Source organism: Taudactylus pleione, unplaced genomic scaffold (assembly GCF_031769625.1).
Source record: "Taudactylus pleione unplaced genomic scaffold, aTauple2 ptg000667l, whole genome shotgun sequence".
NCBI classification, from domain to species: domain Eukaryota; kingdom Metazoa; phylum Chordata; class Amphibia; order Anura; family Myobatrachidae; genus Taudactylus; species Taudactylus pleione.
Window position 1 is genome coordinate 3,961,306 of NW_028285069.1, and position 19,518 is coordinate 3,980,823.

The 19,518-nt window shown below is 44.8% G+C and overlaps 1 protein-coding gene across 1 annotated transcript in view; it reads right to left on the bottom strand.

Moving 5' to 3' along the window:
• The window catches only part of FAT3 (FAT atypical cadherin 3), a 467,371-nt gene that overhangs the window by 68,708 nt on the left and 379,145 nt on the right, over positions 1-19,518 (bottom strand). The window contains exons 14-18 of the mRNA XM_088455722.1: positions 10,206-10,595; positions 7,161-7,375; positions 5,872-6,009; positions 5,617-5,760; positions 1,231-1,428 (exon numbers count right to left, since the gene is read on the bottom strand). Coding sequence (XP_088311848.1) covers positions 1,231-1,428; positions 5,617-5,760; positions 5,872-6,009; positions 7,161-7,375; positions 10,206-10,595 — 1,085 coding nt within the window. The remainder of the gene's footprint in view (positions 1-1,230; positions 1,429-5,616; positions 5,761-5,871; positions 6,010-7,160; positions 7,376-10,205; positions 10,596-19,518) is intronic.

The window sequence follows — 19,518 nt, forward strand, 5'->3', positions numbered from 1 at the left end:
TGCAGCAGGTCCAGGGCGTGAGGCCATGTGCAGTTATAGGGCCTAATTCAGGCCCGCTCGCAAGCGGGTAGGTGGTGGCCCAGTGCGCACGCACGGCGTGCGCAAGCCCCGCAGCGAGTGAGATATCACTCGCTCCAGGGCTCGCAACAAAATGGGGCGGCTGTCGATGTTGATCGACAGCTCGCCCCGTTTTGTAGGCGGGGAGGAGGGGTGACTGAACAAATGCAGGCGTTTGTGGGCGGCCCTACTGATAATCGGGCTTGCGAGACCTGAGACCCTACCACAGGGTCTCCTCGCAAGCCTGATGGTCGCGATAATCGCGACCATCTCCTGCCCGCTCGCACTAGCTGTGGGTGGGCACCCACAGCTTTGCGAGCCTACAGGAAAAAAAAAAATCCTCCCCGCCCTGATTCAGTGCGTGCGCTCGCAGATAGCGAGCACCTCTGAATCAGGCCCATAGTCTGCAGAAGGTCCGGGGCGTGGGGCCATGCGCAGTTATAGTCTGTAGCAGGTCCAGGGCGTGGGGCTGCTACTCTGATAGACAGGTGGGGAACAATGGGCCAAATTCAGAGGTACACTATAACGATGTGCACGCGCGGTGATTGAATTGCGAATGCGCTAACCCAGAGGATATATTTGCAAGTGATTGACAGGCAGGGGCCGTTTTGTGGGATGTAACAGGGAGTGGGGAGAAAAACGCGGTCATGTGACAACAGTTTTCGGGGCATGCGCCAACCGCCGAATGCGATCCTGTACGACGGAAACAGGGCCCCGGGGTCTCAGTTACGGCGGCCATTCCGAGTGACCAAAGACTCACTCAGGAAGTCGCCTCATCCTGTCACTCAAAATAGTAGGCATTCGCTATTTAGCGAACACACGAATTTCGGCCGCAATGACTGGTTCGCGCATGTGTATTAACATCCGTATGCATGCGCAGTTGGGCGAACATTGGGCGGAACGAACGAGCGGCCGCTTACGAGCGGCTCTGAATCAGGCCCTTAGTTGGGATTTTCTTTATCATTTGTGTGTGCATATTGCAATTCTAATGTGTATAAGTTATCAGTCCGCAGAGCTGAAAATAAAGATATGTTATCATTTAAGCCCCCACCTCATTAATTTTATTACACAAATTAAGGTTCCAGCCCACCTAGGTACGCCTCAGAATTCTGTATACAACTGATTCCTCAATCATCCCAGGCATCCCAGCAATATACACAAGGTTATAAATACCTGTACAATGAGCAGATGTTCGTTGGCAATTGTATGTTGAAACGTAACTGAAGAACGTAACAACCCAGACTGGTCCAGTAAAAATTTCCCATCTTCATTTCCACTTAATATTGCAAATGTAAATGGAGGTCCGTTGTGGAAAGAGTCTTTGTCAGTGACTACCAGCTGTAGAATACTCGTTCCAACTGGTTTGTTCTCCTAAAAGAGAAATTCAACATAAATGTCACTCTTCCTATCATGCAACTGCGTATCTAGAATAATGCAAAGTTTATGACTGGGAGAATTCGTTTAGCTGTCCCACTTTTCGAGGAGCAATTACAACGCTTTAAACGCAAATATGGCGGAGCTTCGCCAAACGGTGTGGTGTCTGAACAAATCTGGACGTGCCATATTTTGCCACAATTATTTATTTGTGAATATCAGCAGGTACCCAGCACTATGTAGCCACATTTAGGGAGTCATTCAGACCCGGTCATTAGCGCCGATGCGCTCGGACCTGGTCGATGGCTCCCCACAGAGCATGCGCACGACGGCGCCGGCACGCGCATGCGTGAGACCCGCTACGACCGACAGCGCCGGTCGTAGCGGGTCTCAATCCAAAGGGGGCGAGCTGTCGATGTTGATTGACAGCTCTCCCCGTTTGGAAGGCGGGCCGGGGGGGGTGGCAGCCCAAATGGAGGCGCCTACCGTTTGGGGGCGGCCCCACTGACATCAGTGGAGAGCTTCCGGCTCAGACAGAGCCAGAAGCTCTCCGGGGCTTACGACAACTGAGACCCTACCCTAGGGTCTCGTCGTAAGCCCCGATGGTTGCGATGGTCTCTGACCATCGCGACCATCACTGGAGCGGTCGTTAGAGCTGTGGGTGTTAACCCACAGCCTAACGACCGCAACAGAGGCGGGCGGTCAGGATGCAAGTGGCCGCCCAGTTTCTGAGCGACCGCTTGCATCCTCCGACCGCCTCTGAATGAGGCCCTTATTTCTTATTAAATGAAAATATCTGATATGTGTATATAGGTGTATAAATAGTGATAACGGCTGCTGTCACAAGCGGAGGGTGCAGGAGGATGTCCGCTTGGCTTACCGATAGCTGGAAGCGGCAGGAACTGCGAGAGCATTACGAGTTAGGCCCGTGGTGTACAAATGGCAACTTTTTGAAAGTAAAACTTAAGGCTATGCCCAAGGAGGTGTTAAAAGCCCAGTCATCGTTGCGCCTTTAGCCGCAGATGGGCCTGCAACTTTACATACACTGCCTATACAGTTCTGCTACCGTGCGTCTGAATATGTACTGCGTCGCTGTACGGACACCATTGGCAGGCATGTGCGGTGCAACTCAGAAGCTTTCGCAGGCGAAAAAACATTGCTCCACTGCGCTCGACATTGCCGCTGCGTCAGAATCAAAACCTGTGTGTGATGAAAAAATTCTGAAACACCTTAATAGATAAAAAGACTATAAGAATATGTCCCAATAACGTCTAAATAGGAAGAACGCAAATGTGACACGTCTAAGAAGAGTGACTATTCCATGTTGCGAGTGGTAACACTTGGAACGCACTCACATGGCCGGCGGTTCAAATCCCGGCAGCAGCAGCCCGACAGAGGAGGAAATCCCGATCGTCCTAAAGGTAAGTATAAACTAACCTAATTTTACCCCCTAACCCTCCGTTAGGGTGCCTTACCCTAACCTCCTTAGGGGTGCCTAACGCTAACCTCCCCCCCTGTGCCTAACCATAATCCCCCTCTAAGTGCTAAAACCTAACCCCCCTGACCCTAACCCTCCTTAGGGGTGCCTAACGCTAACCTCCCCCCCTGTGCCTAACCCTAATCCCCCTCTATGTGCTAAAACCCAACCCTGCCTTCCCCGCCGCCTAAACCTAAGTCCCCCGGGGGGGTGCCTAACCCTAACCTCCCCCCGGGGGTGCCTAACACTAACCCCCCCTCCCCCTAGCCTGACCCTAACGTCCTGGGGGGTGCCTAACCCTAAGTCTCCTCCCGGGAGCCCTAAACCTTACCCCCCCCCCCCGCAGCTGTCCACGCCCGGCATCCGTTGGAATGACCCAATTCACTCCTAAAGAAGTGCTACATTGCCGCATAGGGCATAGGGACAGTTGCCTCAAATCATAATGGTCCTTCCTAAAACTTGACAGGTAGGTGGTATGTTTATAGGATGTGCCCTCTCTTACTCATCAACTAATCTAACTTGTGCAAATAGCAAAATCTGTGTTTTGGGATTTTTTCCTAGAATTTGACATATGTACTATCTGCTATGTGTTTACAAAACGAAATATGCTTTATTATCCATGAAATTGTTACCCAGTGCTATGCAAAGCTGCATCCCCAGTCACATAAGCCCGGCTCATTCATTACTGCAAAATAACGGAGTGCTGAAGTAGGTACAAATTGAAAATATTCATAAGGTACCAGTCACATTTAATCCCCGGTCAAGCGATTAGGCAATGCCTCAGCTTGTTTACAAGACTAACCTGGCTATGACCTGCATTATATATTAAACATCTTCTGCTTACCACACACAGCAGGGAAAGTGGATATTTCTCAGCCGTGTGTTAGAAAAATGACTCTATTAACAATAAAGCATAACTGAGGAACATTAAACAATTTATATAACCTAGAAGGGAGAGAGGCTAATGGGGGAGATTTGCAGAACACGGGGTGACACGTGTGTGCAGAAACATTCAGCCTGATATTGTATATCCAGGAATGAGGAATGTGTTGGAGGCTTCCTGTTTTGAATCTGTACGCATAATATATTTTTATTTTCCAGAACCTGTCTTCAGCAGTTTTCATTGGGCGCACTGTTATGTTAGGAGAGCCTGTATCGCTGATGAGTGCAAATTTGTAAACAGAGAATAAAGTAATGTTGGATATTTAAATATCAAGATTGTTTTCTGCTGACGTTTCAAGATGCAGATGTACTGTACAATCTATTTTCTGGAATACTCGAACTTGAGGTATGTCCGTAATTTGGAGCACTGTGCCTAAAAAAATCTACTAAAACATATTTAGTAAATGAACGCACACTGCCGTTGGCATACCCTATCAATATTCAGCAGGGCTCTTCATGGTAATTGTACTGAGTAATGTCTACTGATCACGTGCCAGAGTATGTATGAATAAAATTCATTCACTTATTTTCTCCTTGGACATTAAAGACCCCCGTACCTGTATATAGTATCCATCCAGTATTTTGTTCACTAGAATATGATGAAGAGAGGCATTGAAAAGAAAATAATTACTATTTCTAGGGTATAATGGTCTGCATAGGGTTTGGAACCTGATACTGGGCCTGATTCAGAGCTGAACGCTCTGACCAGAGCGCTCGCTCTGAATCAGTGCCCTCCTACCTGAAAATGGAGCGGCCTCCTGGCCACTCGCATAGCTGTGGGTGACCACCCACAGCATATGCGAGCGGCCAAAAAGATGGTCGCGATGGTCTTAGACCATCGCGACCATCGGGCTTGCGACGAGACCCTGCGGTAGGGTCTCGCTGCCGCAAGCCCAGGAGTGATTTTGGCTCTATCAGAGCCAAAATCACTCCCACTGACATCATTACTGATATCAGTGGGGCCGGCTTCAGACGGTAAGCGTTCCCATGGGAACGCCTCCGTCTGGCAGCCACGCCCCCGGCACGCCCACCAAAGGGGGCGTGCTGTCAATCAACATCGACAGCACGCCCCCTTTGGTGCGAGACCCGGAGCGACGGAGAGCCAGTCACTATCCGGGTCTCGCACATGTGCACGACGGAGCTCCCTCCGTCGTGCGCATGCGCAGTGGGCCAACATCGACCCGCTTGCGAGCGTCCTTTGCTCGCGAGCGGGTCTGAATGACCCCCACTGTCCGTTAAGGTTTGCACTAGCAGGAGCAGCGGCGTGGAGTCTGATGCACTATAGTTTTTCACCTTGGACCTTCGCAAGGATGTTTGGAGGAGGAGTCAACAAGGCAAAGACTGGTACAGGGTAAACTGGTTAGCAGCAGGGATTGAGACAAGGTTTAGGATATGCGACAGGGAGCAAAAGACGTGGAGTCAAACCACAGAGAGATAAAGTACTAATCAGTCATTTTTCAAAAACAAAGTGACAGTTAGGAGGTGACTGGTTGGTACTTTATCTCTCTCCACTTTATCGCTCTCCAAGCTTTGATAAATCTCCCCATAGGCTAGTGTGGCTTCTGAACAATCATCATGTCCAAGAGTAATTTAAACCTGAATTAACCGTGATCGTATTCACACAACGCTAAAATCTGACTCATGCTGTGAGCCGTCATCTCCCGGTCAGAATAAACTATCGTTACCTAGGAGACCGAGATCTTTCATGATTCAGATGAATAAGTAGAAATGTGTTAGTGATTACAACAGAACACGCATAAGCATACCTGGATGACTGCAGTATAGTTGGCCGGAGTAAACTGAGGGCTGTTGTCATTGACATCTGAAATATCGATATTTACTGTCACGGTGGACGACTGAGACGGGAACCCGCTGTCTCTTGCTTGTATCAGCAGCGAGTAGCCGGAGACCTTTAAACAATTAAATCAAAGATGCAAGTATTATTTACGTTGGAGCTTATTTAATAACGTAAAAGAATGTTCCGTATAGAATGTACAAGGTAAATGAAATCTGCACCATACCCGTTCCCGATCCAATTTATCCTTAACCTTAATTAGTCCTAAAGTTCGATCAACGGCAAACTGATTAGCTTGATCACCGTGAACAATGGAAAAATGTATATATCCATTGGAAGGACTGTCCAGGTCTTCAGCAAACACCTGAAAGCAAAATAAAAAAATAATAAAATTAAATAAATAAACGTTACTTGAATCATGTTTTACAACAAAACTAAACAATACATAAAAACGTAGCTTCACAAGAGACAATAAAACAACATTCAGATTCATTAGCTAAAAGAACCCAAACGTTAATACATGTTCTCTGTAAAACGTTGCATAGTATGGAAGTGCTATATAAACAACAGTAAAGACTACTATATAGTGTTCAAGTCATCTAGGAGTGATGTAAAATTGCTTGTTCCTGCGTAATGTACAGGCGATGCGTACTGCACCCAAATCCCGTTGTTAGAGTAGACTTAATTTGTGCACTATAATACAAACACCTATGTGAATTAAAACACACAATGTAGGGGTGATGTACGGGCAATGTGCCGTTGTCTATGTTCTACTGCATTGCATTGGACGTGAAATCTAGCGTTGTCTTTTGCCAGCAGAGGGCAGTAACGGGGCAGCGCAAGAGATTCTGGGACCTGGGGCAGGTATCTCCTGGCTGTTACCACAATTAGAGCCATGTAAATTGGGTCTATAAAAGTAGCTCTACTAGGTGTAGTTTACACTGTATCATTAGTGCTGGCAAAAAAATAAGAAAGATATTTGTTTCTATGGTACCGGAGAGACCTATATCAAACGATTAAAAAAAAACCCAACAATATAAAATAGTATTTACTACATGAAAAAGTTATTTGAAACAAAATACCCACATCCTAAAATGTTGGATTGGTCACAAGTGGTTAAAATAAAATGTTATATTATTATTATTATTATGATTTACACATTATACCTTTTACCTTCTTGCAACTCTGTAAATATAATTGTGCTTTTCCAACACTTATTAGAGCCTTTTATTATCTTGTGCCCTTTAAAGTGCAAAGAATAATGTTTACTCTTTAAGATTACCACATGTTTACTCGTTCAGTCAATAAAAGTTTCATTACGGCATTTTAAGAGACAGTTGTAAACCGCAAGCTTCAATAATTGTTTTTTATGGCGTGACCTTGGACGGGACACAAGCAGATCTCTCCCCCCCCACCCCACACACTCTTCATATGAAGAGGAAATAATAAAAGCATCTACAATAATATAATAAACACATTGCGTAAATAATTGAAGAGCTGAAATGTGAAGCTCACCATAATGACTGAATCCCCAACAGAGGCGTCTTCACTGATGACGGCGCTATAGACCTCTTGGTTGAACATCGGTGCGTTGTCATTGACATCGGTTACGTTGATGCTGACTGTCGCCACCGCGCTGAGTGGGGGCGTGCCGCCGTCTTTAGCCTCCACCGCCAGGTAAAAGTGTTTGCAGCTTTCATAGTCCAGACTGTTGATCACTAAAATTGCCCCTGTAACGATGAACCAGTTGTATAAATGTTATTTCACATAGCGGTGTGTGTGACATCACAACCCATATATCAGGAGCCACCAACTTTGCCGATGTGTATGGACAGGTATTCCTCTCTGCTTGTTGACAAAATAAAAGGTGACTGAGAGGTGTTGCTTGTTTTATGCAGGGCCGGCACTAGGGGTATTCGACCTAAACCCTCCCCAACATCCCGATTTCAGCGGGATAGTACTGGCCCGCTGTTCTACCCGTGGGCCAAAGTGGCCCGCGGGTGGTCAAATCGGGAGGTTGGGGACCCCCACCGCTGCAGCTGTGCGGCGGTGCCAGACCCCGGAGACTTTGAATGGTTGCTGCACGCATGCGCGCGACATCCATTCAGTGACGGGAGAGAGGCTGGGGGAAGCCCAGCTAGTGAGGCTCCCCCCAGCCTGACGTTATTTGGAGGCGGGCACGCCTCCTAATAATGTCACATAGAGGGCGTGGTCTATGTTAATTAGGCCACGCCCCCATTTTCAGCTCGGACCCCTGGAGCTGGCCCTGGTTTTATGTATGTATGTATATTTGTACAGAACTATTCTTATTCCATGCGGTGAGAGACACCCATCGTGACTGAGATGCTTCAATAAGTGTAGTGTACCATTCTTTTCGTTATAATTTGTGTTTTATCCGCAATGCAGTCACAGCGAAAAGCCTCTTGCATTGAACAATAATTGTTGGGCTGCGACTTTAACAGCCCAAGAATTAGGGCCCCATACATTAACAAACTTAAATACTAGCGGCCTATTTAGTTTCGTATCGCAGGTATTCATCATTACTTACCTCGTCGGCGAGGTGCAGCGACGTCCACCTTGTGGACGGGGTCCTCTGCTGACCTGCTGGCACCCTATCACTGACAGTGAAGGATGTCTACGTCATGCTCGACGGCCAGTCTGCGCAGGTGCATGACTGTTTCACCCGCATGGGATCCAGCAGTGCCTGGAAGACTTCACTGAAGCCGGAAAGGCTGCTGCCGGGTCCCTATTGCCGGGAATGGGGACCGTATCGTTCTCGCCATCTAAAGATGGTGAGAGCAATGCACTGACAAACAGCGGTGATATTAGATTAGCTTTGTTAGCTACTGATAGGATGACATAACCCCTATAGTGAGTGCTACAGGGGTTGTGTATTATTGTTAAATGGGGCCTTTAGTTTTAAACAAGTACAAAGTTGCAGATAAAGAACAAGGGGACTTGGGTGAGAAAAAGCTGCGGCCGCTGCATCGTAGCACATCGTATACAGACTCAGTAGCACATCGTATACAGACTCAGTAGCACATCGTATACAGACTCAGTAGCACATCGTATACAGACTCAGTAGCACATCGTATACAGACTCAGTAGCACATCGTATACAGACTCAGTCACACACAGATCTGTACAAATGTCGCGCATCACATTGATCAGTGCAATCTAGCAAAGTAGTTGTGTCGCTTCCAGTTGTTTTATTTCCTGGAATAAGATGCACATATTGAGCCCTGAAAATGCTCGGAGCTGCCGAGTCCCCTAAGGCCTGGGGTGCAGAGAGGGGCTAATTGCCGCAACTTGATCAACAGTGTATGAGGACACATCTGTATACGTAAGGTACACATGTAGTCACCATTATCACAAAAGGAACTGTTCTGATCTTGAATGTGGTTTTGGACAGGGCTCTAGACTGATCAACGTGTGATAACTGTAGCTACTTCTGTAATGTTCTAGAGCAAGAAGGACTCTGTGTTAAAAAGAGAGTGTAGTGGTCATTATTGCCTCCAGGACTTTCTACAAAGTGCAAATATGAAGTGACCCGTAGTATCCAGGCATCAGCTCTCAATAAGGCCCATTTACAAACCGATAATCGGTGAACTTACAATGCTACTAAAATGTGCACAGGTGTACCTGCCAGTCCATCGGGGACATTACAAGGTGTGTTCACATTCCTTGGAAACATCCCCCATTAACGCATTCTGCGCCTAGTTTTACAGATCGGTGGATAAATCTGAAAATACACTTCAAAGTCCAACTACTCTCTACTTTAAGACCATCCCCTTTATTAATTTAATCATTTATGTGTACTCCTCCTAATTATATCCGGTTTAACCTCATATATATGTCTTAAATTAAGGAGAGAGCAGGGATGTTATAAAAAATGTTGTGTCCCGGTGCTTTACAGTGACATGGTCAATCAGGTGAGGATAGCCATGGCCTGTTCTGCAATTGAGCCCCGTGAAAATGTGATGCCGGCCCAATTATGGATGGGACATGTCCAGACAATGTTGGGGATGAGGCTACGCCTCCTTGGCTAGACTGGGCCTTCAGAAAGGTCGGGCACTTTGTATTTGCCAACATACCTTTCGGCACACCGGTGGGAGTGTGAGAACATGTCATTGACTTTATTACATGTGACACTTTCTTGTGTGTGTGGAAATGATTAGATGCACCTACTGCAGTGCTAATGGAAGAAGCGAAATGCGTTAGGGAAGTAACTCCAACTGATCTAATCAAAGAAGACAATGTGCTCTCTTGCACCTATATGTAAAACTAGGCACGTGACAAGACAGCGTATGCGACTTGTAATTTATGAATTACCTTAATTGTCTACATTACACTAGAAGTATTAAAGGTAATTACTGATTGCTTCTTATGTATGGGTCAGTATAACACATTTGCACTTCATGTGCACATAATCCTCTGTTGGCATATTATCTTAAATCACATATTGATGCAGAATAAGCAGAATTGAATGAATAAGTACAATATTTAAATTCTTAACTAATAAAGACAACAAACAACAGAGAAACAAGCAATGATTTTGACCTGTTTTCGGATTGATCTTGAATTTCCCGCGTTCATTTCCCGTCCTGAGGCTGTAAGATATTTCTGCATTGGTGCCAATATCTTTGCTTGCTGCAAAGACCGACATGACCTGGGTGCCAGTGGCCGTATCCTCGGGAACGCTGACCAAATAATCTCGTCTTTCAAATATCGGTGGATTGTCGTTAACATCCAATACGGTGATTGTAACAAAGGCAAATGAGGAGAGTGATTGGGCCGGGCTTCTGTCTGAGGCTTTCACTGTGATGTTGTAAGATGATTGGAGTTCCCGGTCTAGAGGCTGCTCTAGTACAATGATTCCAGATTGCTCGTCCACAGTGAAGTGCCCATCTGCCGAGTCAACCAGATAATACGCAACTTTTCGATTTATTCCTGAGAAAACAAAGTAAACACAAACTTACACCAACTGCTTGGACAACATAAACATTGTACAGTAGGTGCGAAAATGGACACTTGCAATCCGCATACCAAAAATGGTTGAAATTACCAAGATAAAAAAAAATAAATTAAATTCTGCAGTAATCTTATACCAATTTTAAATTGCAGTACGTAATAAAACTGGGGAGGACAATCTGCACCTCACATGGGGCTGGTGCAAGATTAGATGGTGCGAAGATGGTCACATCTAAAGACACACCAAGCGGTATATAAGCGTCTAAAGACACTCAAAGTGGGTGTTTCAGTGCTTGCACATTTAGACGCATCAGGCTGTACACCCGGCACCAGGGAAGGGCTTTCAATGGTATTTGCATAAATTCGCAGAAGCAATACTGCCTAAAGACGCACACAGGAACGATGCTGCGTCCAACTAAGAATCAGACCCTTTATTCCTAAAAATCATTATGGACATATGTGGATCTGCACATACTGTAGAACATTACTTATTGGTATATACTTATGAATGAGAGCTTAAGGAGTATATCCAATTAGGTGCACGTTTTTTACAGTAAAACTTACCACGGCCTTTGGAACCATTTTTTATTAATGCAGGTATACGTTTTCCCGATTCCCATGCTATCCAAATTTTTTTTAAAATGGTAGCGGTAATTTTTACTGCAAATACCCGCGGGAAATTTAAAATAAAAAAACATAATTGAGGAACAGCCTGTACCCTAAAAGAAATAAATTAAACATACTGGGTAAGAGAAATAATGTTTATTACTGTCCCAAAGAAAAATAATTTGATAATTTAAAATCCTGCAAATAGCTGATAAGTGCATTTTTTTTATAAAGGGTAAAAAAATTTATAAAAACCAAACTTTTTTTTCTTAATTATAAATGAATAAAACAAAAGATACAAAAAAATATATATATATTTTTTTTTATGGGTTAATTTTAGGCCACTTTAAAGAAATGTTAAAAAGCAATTATTTTTAGATTAAATAGTGTAATTATATTTGGGGTGCATAAATCAACAAAAAAAAATATTTTGGGGGGTAATTTGAGGGCATTTTTTCTAACAACCAATAATAACATGTCATTATTGGACTAATTCTAATTAAGCTAATTGCAAACTTCTGATTAGTCATAAGAGGGATGTCAAAGGAGCTGTGATGCAAGTCCCGAAATTTTTAACTTAAAATTGTGATTTTTAAAAACTTTGCACCATTAATCTGAAGCTGCGGGAAAAAAAATGACTTGTGTCGTGGGAAAAAAAAACCACCTTGCCCCAAATTGAATAACAAAAACCTCACGCCTGCGGAAAAGACCTGTGGCCAATTGAATATGCCCCTATATATTGCTTGTGGTCTCCTAGTAAACAGAGTTCATTGAAAAGTGCTCCTTGCCAGACAATATGATCTATTCAGCAGCACATGATTTAAACTCAAGGACATAATGGGTCTGCAAAACTGGTGTGTAACTGTAAATTACATGTATTTTAGTATACTGTACATATAAGGACACCGAAGACAAAACTTTTTGCCTTTTGAGCTCCAGTGGATCCATCACTTGGCATAGTGGAAGGATCCCTTTTCTGGTAGAAACTAATATTCATAAGAATGGATCTCACTATGATCTAGTGTTATTTCTGTAGATCATGATTCATGGGGACAAAGTGATTGAGTGATCTTAAAGATTCCTAGTGAATCTATTGGTTGCATTCAGAAGGTCCCATTACCACCCAGTTACGCTCATTCAACCGCATCCATATACAGTACTCGGCTACAGATCATGAGCACTGTTGAAAATTGCACAATCCGTTTGCAAAAAGGGCTTGCATGCAACTTTGCATCGGACCCACTGTGTTCTGAAACCGAGGGCAAATACAATAGTTGGCAAGTATGATGCTAGAAAGACCACAGGGACCATACAAACTGGTTGCTATCTGATTTGCCCTGGGTCGCTGTACTTGCAGACAGGGCCGGATTAAGGACCACATGGACCTGGGTCTGAAAATCGTCATGGGCCTATACTGAGAAGGGGAGGAGCTGTGACCAGTGCGCTGTGGGTGTGGCCAGTGCCATGTGGGCGTGTACACCCCTGCACATCAACCCCAATGTCTTCCTGAATAAATAAAGATAGAAAAACAAATGCATAATTTTGTGAGGAAATGAGAAACACAATTTTAATACTTAGGATTAGTAACTGTGTGGACAATGGGCCTAATGTTATGTGGAGGCCTGGATCTGTAGCTCCATCGCCCCATTGTGATCCTGGTCTTGCTTGGAGATGGAATGGTATACTGTACTGCACTGCACACTTTCACTCCAAATACCAACAAATACCATTTATCAAAGCTAAATTCCTATAATAAACCCATAGTATATCTTTCATCTGCTGGCTCCATTCTTTCTAGATTTTGCTGACGCAGCTGCTGACGATTACCCGTGGCCGTGTGATGTGGATCTGCAGGGGAAAACCACCCGCACTAATGAGATCTGAAGGGAAGGTGCATGCTCTTTCTTCGTAGTTGCTTTAGTGCTAATTAAATCAGAATGCAGGAGCAGAATCACATCAGGCCCTGTCTGGCAATTCAGTTCCTGTCATGGGCTTAGTAGCTGGAGCGTTGCTGGCTAGGGGAATATTTAAAAAAAAAAAAAAAAAAGTGACACATTCCAAAGGATCATCGGCTTAGATGTGTTAAAATAACAAATTAAACTGTATGTTTAAATGACTGAAGCCGAGATACTGTCTCCTGAATATTTACTGGGTCTGGGGGAGAGGGCAGACCCTTCCAGCATAAGGTACAATCTATATAATGCTTGCACAAAGCATATCCTGAGACATGCAAAGCCAGGCTCTCAGCCAGATTGTTGTGTCTGTGCAGACAGGTGTCTTGCAGGAAGCATCCCTCATAGCTAGATAGCAGTGTATCTGTATGTAGATACTTAAATTATCATTCCAGTTTCAAACAAGTGACTTCCACTTAATAGATTAGGTCTAGACATACATATTTACTAATACAACATGGAATCTGTGATCTGTAGTTTAGGAGATACCCCAACAATTGGCCATATTAGTGAAAGTTTGGTAGCTATGATATGCATTAGACCCTTTTATGCAAACTAGAGAGTGTCCGGCCAGCCCGCTCTCTTACTCTGCAGAATTCTTTTCAGAGAAATGTAAGATGGCTTAAAATAGGCTGAATGACTTCTGATGGATTTCAGCGATTTGTTGAGAGAGCGTTACAGAAATCCCCACAAATAAATACTGTCCAAAGGGTGCCAAGAAAATACAAAATTAAAAAAAACTGCAGTACCAGTCATGACGGCTAGATGGAGATGGAGAGCTTTTCTATTCACACTGCGAGGGGGAGCTTTCTCAAAGCTTGGAGAAAGTGCCAACCAATCAGTTTCTGTCATTTTACAGGCTGTGTTTGAAAAATGACAGGAGCTGGTTGGCCGGTACTTTATCACTCTCAACTTTATTTCTCTCCAAGCTTTGATAAATCTCCCCCATATTGTACATTTTAGTTTTCAGACACTACTAGTGCAGGATTCACATTTACTGTATATGTTTATATAAAGCATAGGCCTATAGCACAATTGTGACATGGCACTGGTTAAAAAGCAGAGTCTGCATTTGTAATTCCCACCTCAGAGATTCTGTCCTGCCCCCTGGTATCTGTACAATGATTATACATTACCTAGAACAAATTTTTGGGGAGTCCTGTGGACACCCGGAAGGGTAAGTGACCCTCCTGCATCCTTCCCACTTCCTATCAACATTGACAAGTACTGAATGACAATAATAAAAAGAGGCAACTGTTCCATTTAAGTATTTCAGTGATTTTAAAAAACTAAGGGGGTCTATTTACTAAGCAGTGTTAGGAGACAGAGTGAAAAGTGATAAGGTGCCAGCCAATCAGCTCCCAACTGCCATCTCACAGGCTGGGTTTGAAAAATGTCAGGAGCTGATTGGCTGGCACCTTATCACTTTTCACTCTGTCTCCTAACACTGCTTAGTAAATAGACCCATACTTGCCTACCCTCCAGATTTGGTCGGGAGCCTCCGGAAAAACGGGTGCCCTCCCGACCTCCCGGGAAGGCAGGCAATCCTCCTGGCTGCAGCCCACCCCTCTTATCCCCCCAGCAATAACCGCTGCAACCCCCCGCAGCAGGGAGGGGTGACGCGATTCGTGTCACTTTGGCCCCACCCCTTCTTCAAAATGCCTATATTATCGGCATTGTGTAGTGGGGGCGGGGCCAAACTGATGTTATCGTGTTGCCCCGCCCCCACCATGCCCACAAGTGCCTGACACCCGCCCAGCCACTCCCCCTTGTCCCCGGCCACGCCACGCCCCCCCCCCGTCCTGCCGATCTGGCTGCTCCCTCCTGGAAGGAGCAGCCAGAAAGTCGGCAAGTATGAATAGATCCCTAAATTATATATCTACTTTCAAAACCTCTATTACCTAGTGCAGAAGCATCCTGTGGCTTTCCATCTATTTTGTAATTGCCATGCCCAATTGGTAAAGCCTGTTGAGACTTGACGTTCTACAACACATAACAATGTGGAGCGGTGGTTAAGCATTGCTGCCTAACAGCGCTGGGGTCATGGGTTTTATTCTAACTAGGGCCCTATATGAGCGGTATCTGTATGTTCTCCCCTTTTCTGCACGAGCTTACTCCAGGTAGTCTGTTTTTTCCCCCCACACTCCAAAAACATACTGGGGTAGATGTATCAAACCTTGGGAGAGAGATAAAGCACCAACCAATCAGCTCCTGTAATTTTTTTCAAACACAGCCTGCAAAAATAACAGTTAGAAGCTGATTGGTTGGTACTTTAGGAGAGTTGTATCAAAGCTTGAAGACAGGTAAAGTGGAGAGAGATAAAAGTACCGACCAATCAGCTTCTGACTGTCATGTTACAGGCTGTTTTGAAAAATGATAGTTAGGAGCTGATTGGTTGGTATTTATCGCTATCCACCTTATCACTCTCCAAGATTGATACATCTCCCCTTTTAGCTCACTCCACTTTCTCTCTCTCCGAGGTTTGATAAATCTCCCCCACTGTCTATTAATTGTCAGATAACAAAAATATATATGTTTGCTATTGAGGGGTAGGGAATTTAGGGCCTGATTCAGAGTTGGGAATAGAGTGAGATATCTCTCTCAACTGATCATCTTGGTGACAGCATGCTGCACTGCAGGGGGGGCAGATTTATAATGTGCAGAGAGATTTAGATTTGGGAGGGAGGTGTCCAAACTGACATCTAGATTGTAGAGTAATAATAAAACTGTGCAGTATTTGTGAGCTACATGCAAAATCAGCCAGTATTTACCCTACATGCAACATTTTTTATGTAGTTACACCCCTTGCATTGCAATATGGTTTGTTCAGGTTCACAGTTGAGAGAGATATCTCATTCTATTCCCAACTCTGAATCAGGCCCTTAGACTGCAAGCTCCTATGGATCAGGGACTAGTGTGTATAACTAATACTCTCTGTAAAACGCTGCGTAATATGGTGAAGTTATATACATAAAGATCAATATAAATTTTTTAACCCAATATATTCTTTACAATTGTTTTATCTATAAGTACTGTATGATTTACAGGACATATGAGAACATATATGATATATACACTATGACCATATAACATTAAGCTGGGTACACACTGGAGCGACGGGCATTCATTCTGACACTGGAACGAATGCCCGTCAACACTGATTGTGTGCCCGCACTGGATGACTTTAATGAACGACGTAACGATCACCATTACCCCATCCATTAACAGTGCACTGGCTGCTAGCGATATCGCTAGGTTTGATGGCGACCGTTGCTAGCGACCGCTGGAGCGCGCAAACAAGCGTACACACTGAGCGATGTAGGTGTTATGTCGTTGCAAAACGGCGTATCGTCCCGACATTGCTCCAGTGTGTCCCCAGCTTAAGAATGTAACAGTGACAGGAATGAGCATTATAGCTAGATACAGTAGGTATACCCAGCTATTTGTACTGTAGCTACAAAAACCATCATTATAGATGAACTTAGGCAATAAGCAGAATGCTGAAGTCAGGCTGGAAAGACAAACAAGACTGTGAGTAAATTTACTGACTGTTGTCAAAGTTGTCTACAGTTATTTTTTTTTCTCACAATCTGGTTGTGCAAGAGAATTAGCCAGAAATAATTGTAAAGGGGCGAGCAAGTTCTATTTAACCGTGTGAGATAAGCAATGTAAAGAGAGAAATTCTAACTATACATTCAAAATATTCTCTGAAAGACCCAGGTCATGAGGAATATTCTGCCATTGCTACGTGTAACATTTTCATGCTGCCAAAATATGCAACGAGATCATCTGGTGTCGCTCAAATTAATCGGAAACATCTTACTCACAGCCAACGGGAGGTCTAATGGCCAAGTTTCTGTTGTCCCGTTATCCACAGCATTCTAATAGCCTTCATTCCTATTTGTAACGGCAAAACAACACATTGCGCCAAGCCAACAGAGAGACTCATTTAGGACTATGTGAAAGTGCATATATGCTGTGCAGATCCTGGCTTGTGACGCCACGAGTCTACTTTTGTGCAAATGTACATTACCAGTTGTATAGGAATTGGAAAGTACAGATGTGTCCAGATACAACTATCCTCCCTGTGCTGCAAGTCGCGTTACACATAATGCGTGAGTGCAGTGTGACTCGGTAGTGCAGAGCGTCTTTTCGTGCCACTTTTCCTCTTCAAATGCATCTTATTTTCACAGCGATGCGAATAGGGCGCACAAGCAGCTTCTGCTAATTAAAATGATATGCGGCATGCCTATAGTCTGTGTGCGGCTGTATCTGCATGCGAAATGCTACGTTGCAGTGTCAGCGGCTGTGACACTGTAACGTAGCATTTCGCATGCAGATACACCCGCAGCCGCACACAGAATATAGGCATGTTGCATATCTTTTTATCGCTTTGCGAATAAGATAAAATTGAAGGTTAAAAAGTTGCACGAAATGACGCTTGGCGCTACTGACTCACGCCACGGTAAGGTGCGACTAGAAGAGCTGTTTAACGCACAAGGAGGCTAGATGTGCAGTATGTGGACACTTCTGTACATTCATTTTCAGGCCAAGTTGGCCTATTTGCCAGAGCATATGAATGGCAAAAATTGGGCAAATCTGGGGCGATCCATGTATGGAACTATAGACTACTTTTGTGACCACTTAGATTTTGCTTTACAGGATGAGATTACACAAAACTGATAAAGAGGAGGTGGCATAGTGTCTGCCCACCTGAATGATACCAGAAACTGAAAGAATTGCAAACGAGTCCATTAGGAAAGCAATACAAGGCTGAGAGTAATAGGAAAAAATCAGAATGGCGCTATCGATAAGCTGCTGGTTCATGGAGGATGTCACTCTCCTGGTATATAGGATCCATGGAATAAATGGATGAACCTGCGCTGTAGTCCTATAGTAACAAAGATTGTGTGACTACTGATCTGTCTGTAAATCATATATAACTCTAAATAAACACAAATGATTCATACATGCCTACCCTCCCGGTTTTCGCGGGAGGCTCCCGATTTTTCGGGTAACCCCAGTGGCAAACGCAGGATTTTAAAAGGGGGGTTTCCAAATAGGGCTGCCATCAGAAATTAAAGTATGAGGCTTCATTCTCCCCCTCCATAGACAGATGGCACCCCCAGCCCCCCATACACAGACAGCACAGCCACCATGTCCATTCCCACCCCAGCACCACCCCTACATAGATCACCCCAGCACCACCCCTACATAGATCACCCCAGCACCACCCCTACATAGATCACCCCAGCACCACCCCAACATAGACAAACAGCACCCCGACACCCATACACAGACAGCACAGACACCATGTCCATTCCCACCCCAGCATCACCCATCCAAAGACAGACAGCACTACCACCATCCCCCCCCCTCCTTCCCCCCCTGCCTCCCCGCTATCACGCTGATGAATGATGACTTACACCGGTACCCGCCCGCTCTCCCCATACAGAACTGAGTGCACAACTTTACCTGCACCTGCACTTTGTAGCCACTTCGAAGGACACAGTACAGTGAACACTCGCTGCTTATCCCATGTGACAGAACAGCCTGAGAGGAGCTGCTGAGAGCAGCTCCCCCTACCTGCCAGCTGCAGCCAGCCTCTCACACGCCAGAGCTATGCAGCCACGCAGTGAGTGAGTGACATACTGTACTGCAGTGGCTGCGCTGTTCCGGCGGCGATGTACACTGATCCAAAATATCAAAAAAATTAAAATAGGCAGGTGTAGTAAATCGGCAGTCAGGGGGGGTTTCTAGGTACTCGGAAACCCCCCTGCGTGCGCGTGTGAACCCCCCGCACCCCAGGAAGAGTAGGCATTTCTCCCGCATTCTGCCCACTTCCTAGTGAAGTGGGCAGAATGAGGGGAATACCCGCGGCGATCGCGGGTCTCCGTGAAGGGGGCGGGGCTTAAGACGTGATTCTGCATGAATCACAGTATTTGGCCCCGCCCCCTATGTAAATTTCACCCAATCGCGGTAATTTAACCGCGAGGGGGCGGGGCTTAATGACACGAATCGTCAAGCCCCGCCCCCGTCAGCCCCCTGCTGCTTCTCTTATCCGGGCTTCTCCCGGGAAGAGAGTATTAAAGGTAGGCAAGTATGAAATGAATGACATAATATTACATGCATTTGCAAATGGTAAAATGGTCAAAATTAAAACTGTATATGGCTGGATTGAGGATAATTCATATTCACGTATTGTTGTGTTTCACGACATCAATAAAATTGATAAAAAACATTAGAGAAAAAAAAAATCTAAATGTAAAATAAGTGATGGAAGTTCATGAATGTGGTATTAAAAAGTCTCAATCCAAATAGCATGTGCTAATGTGTCAATAATA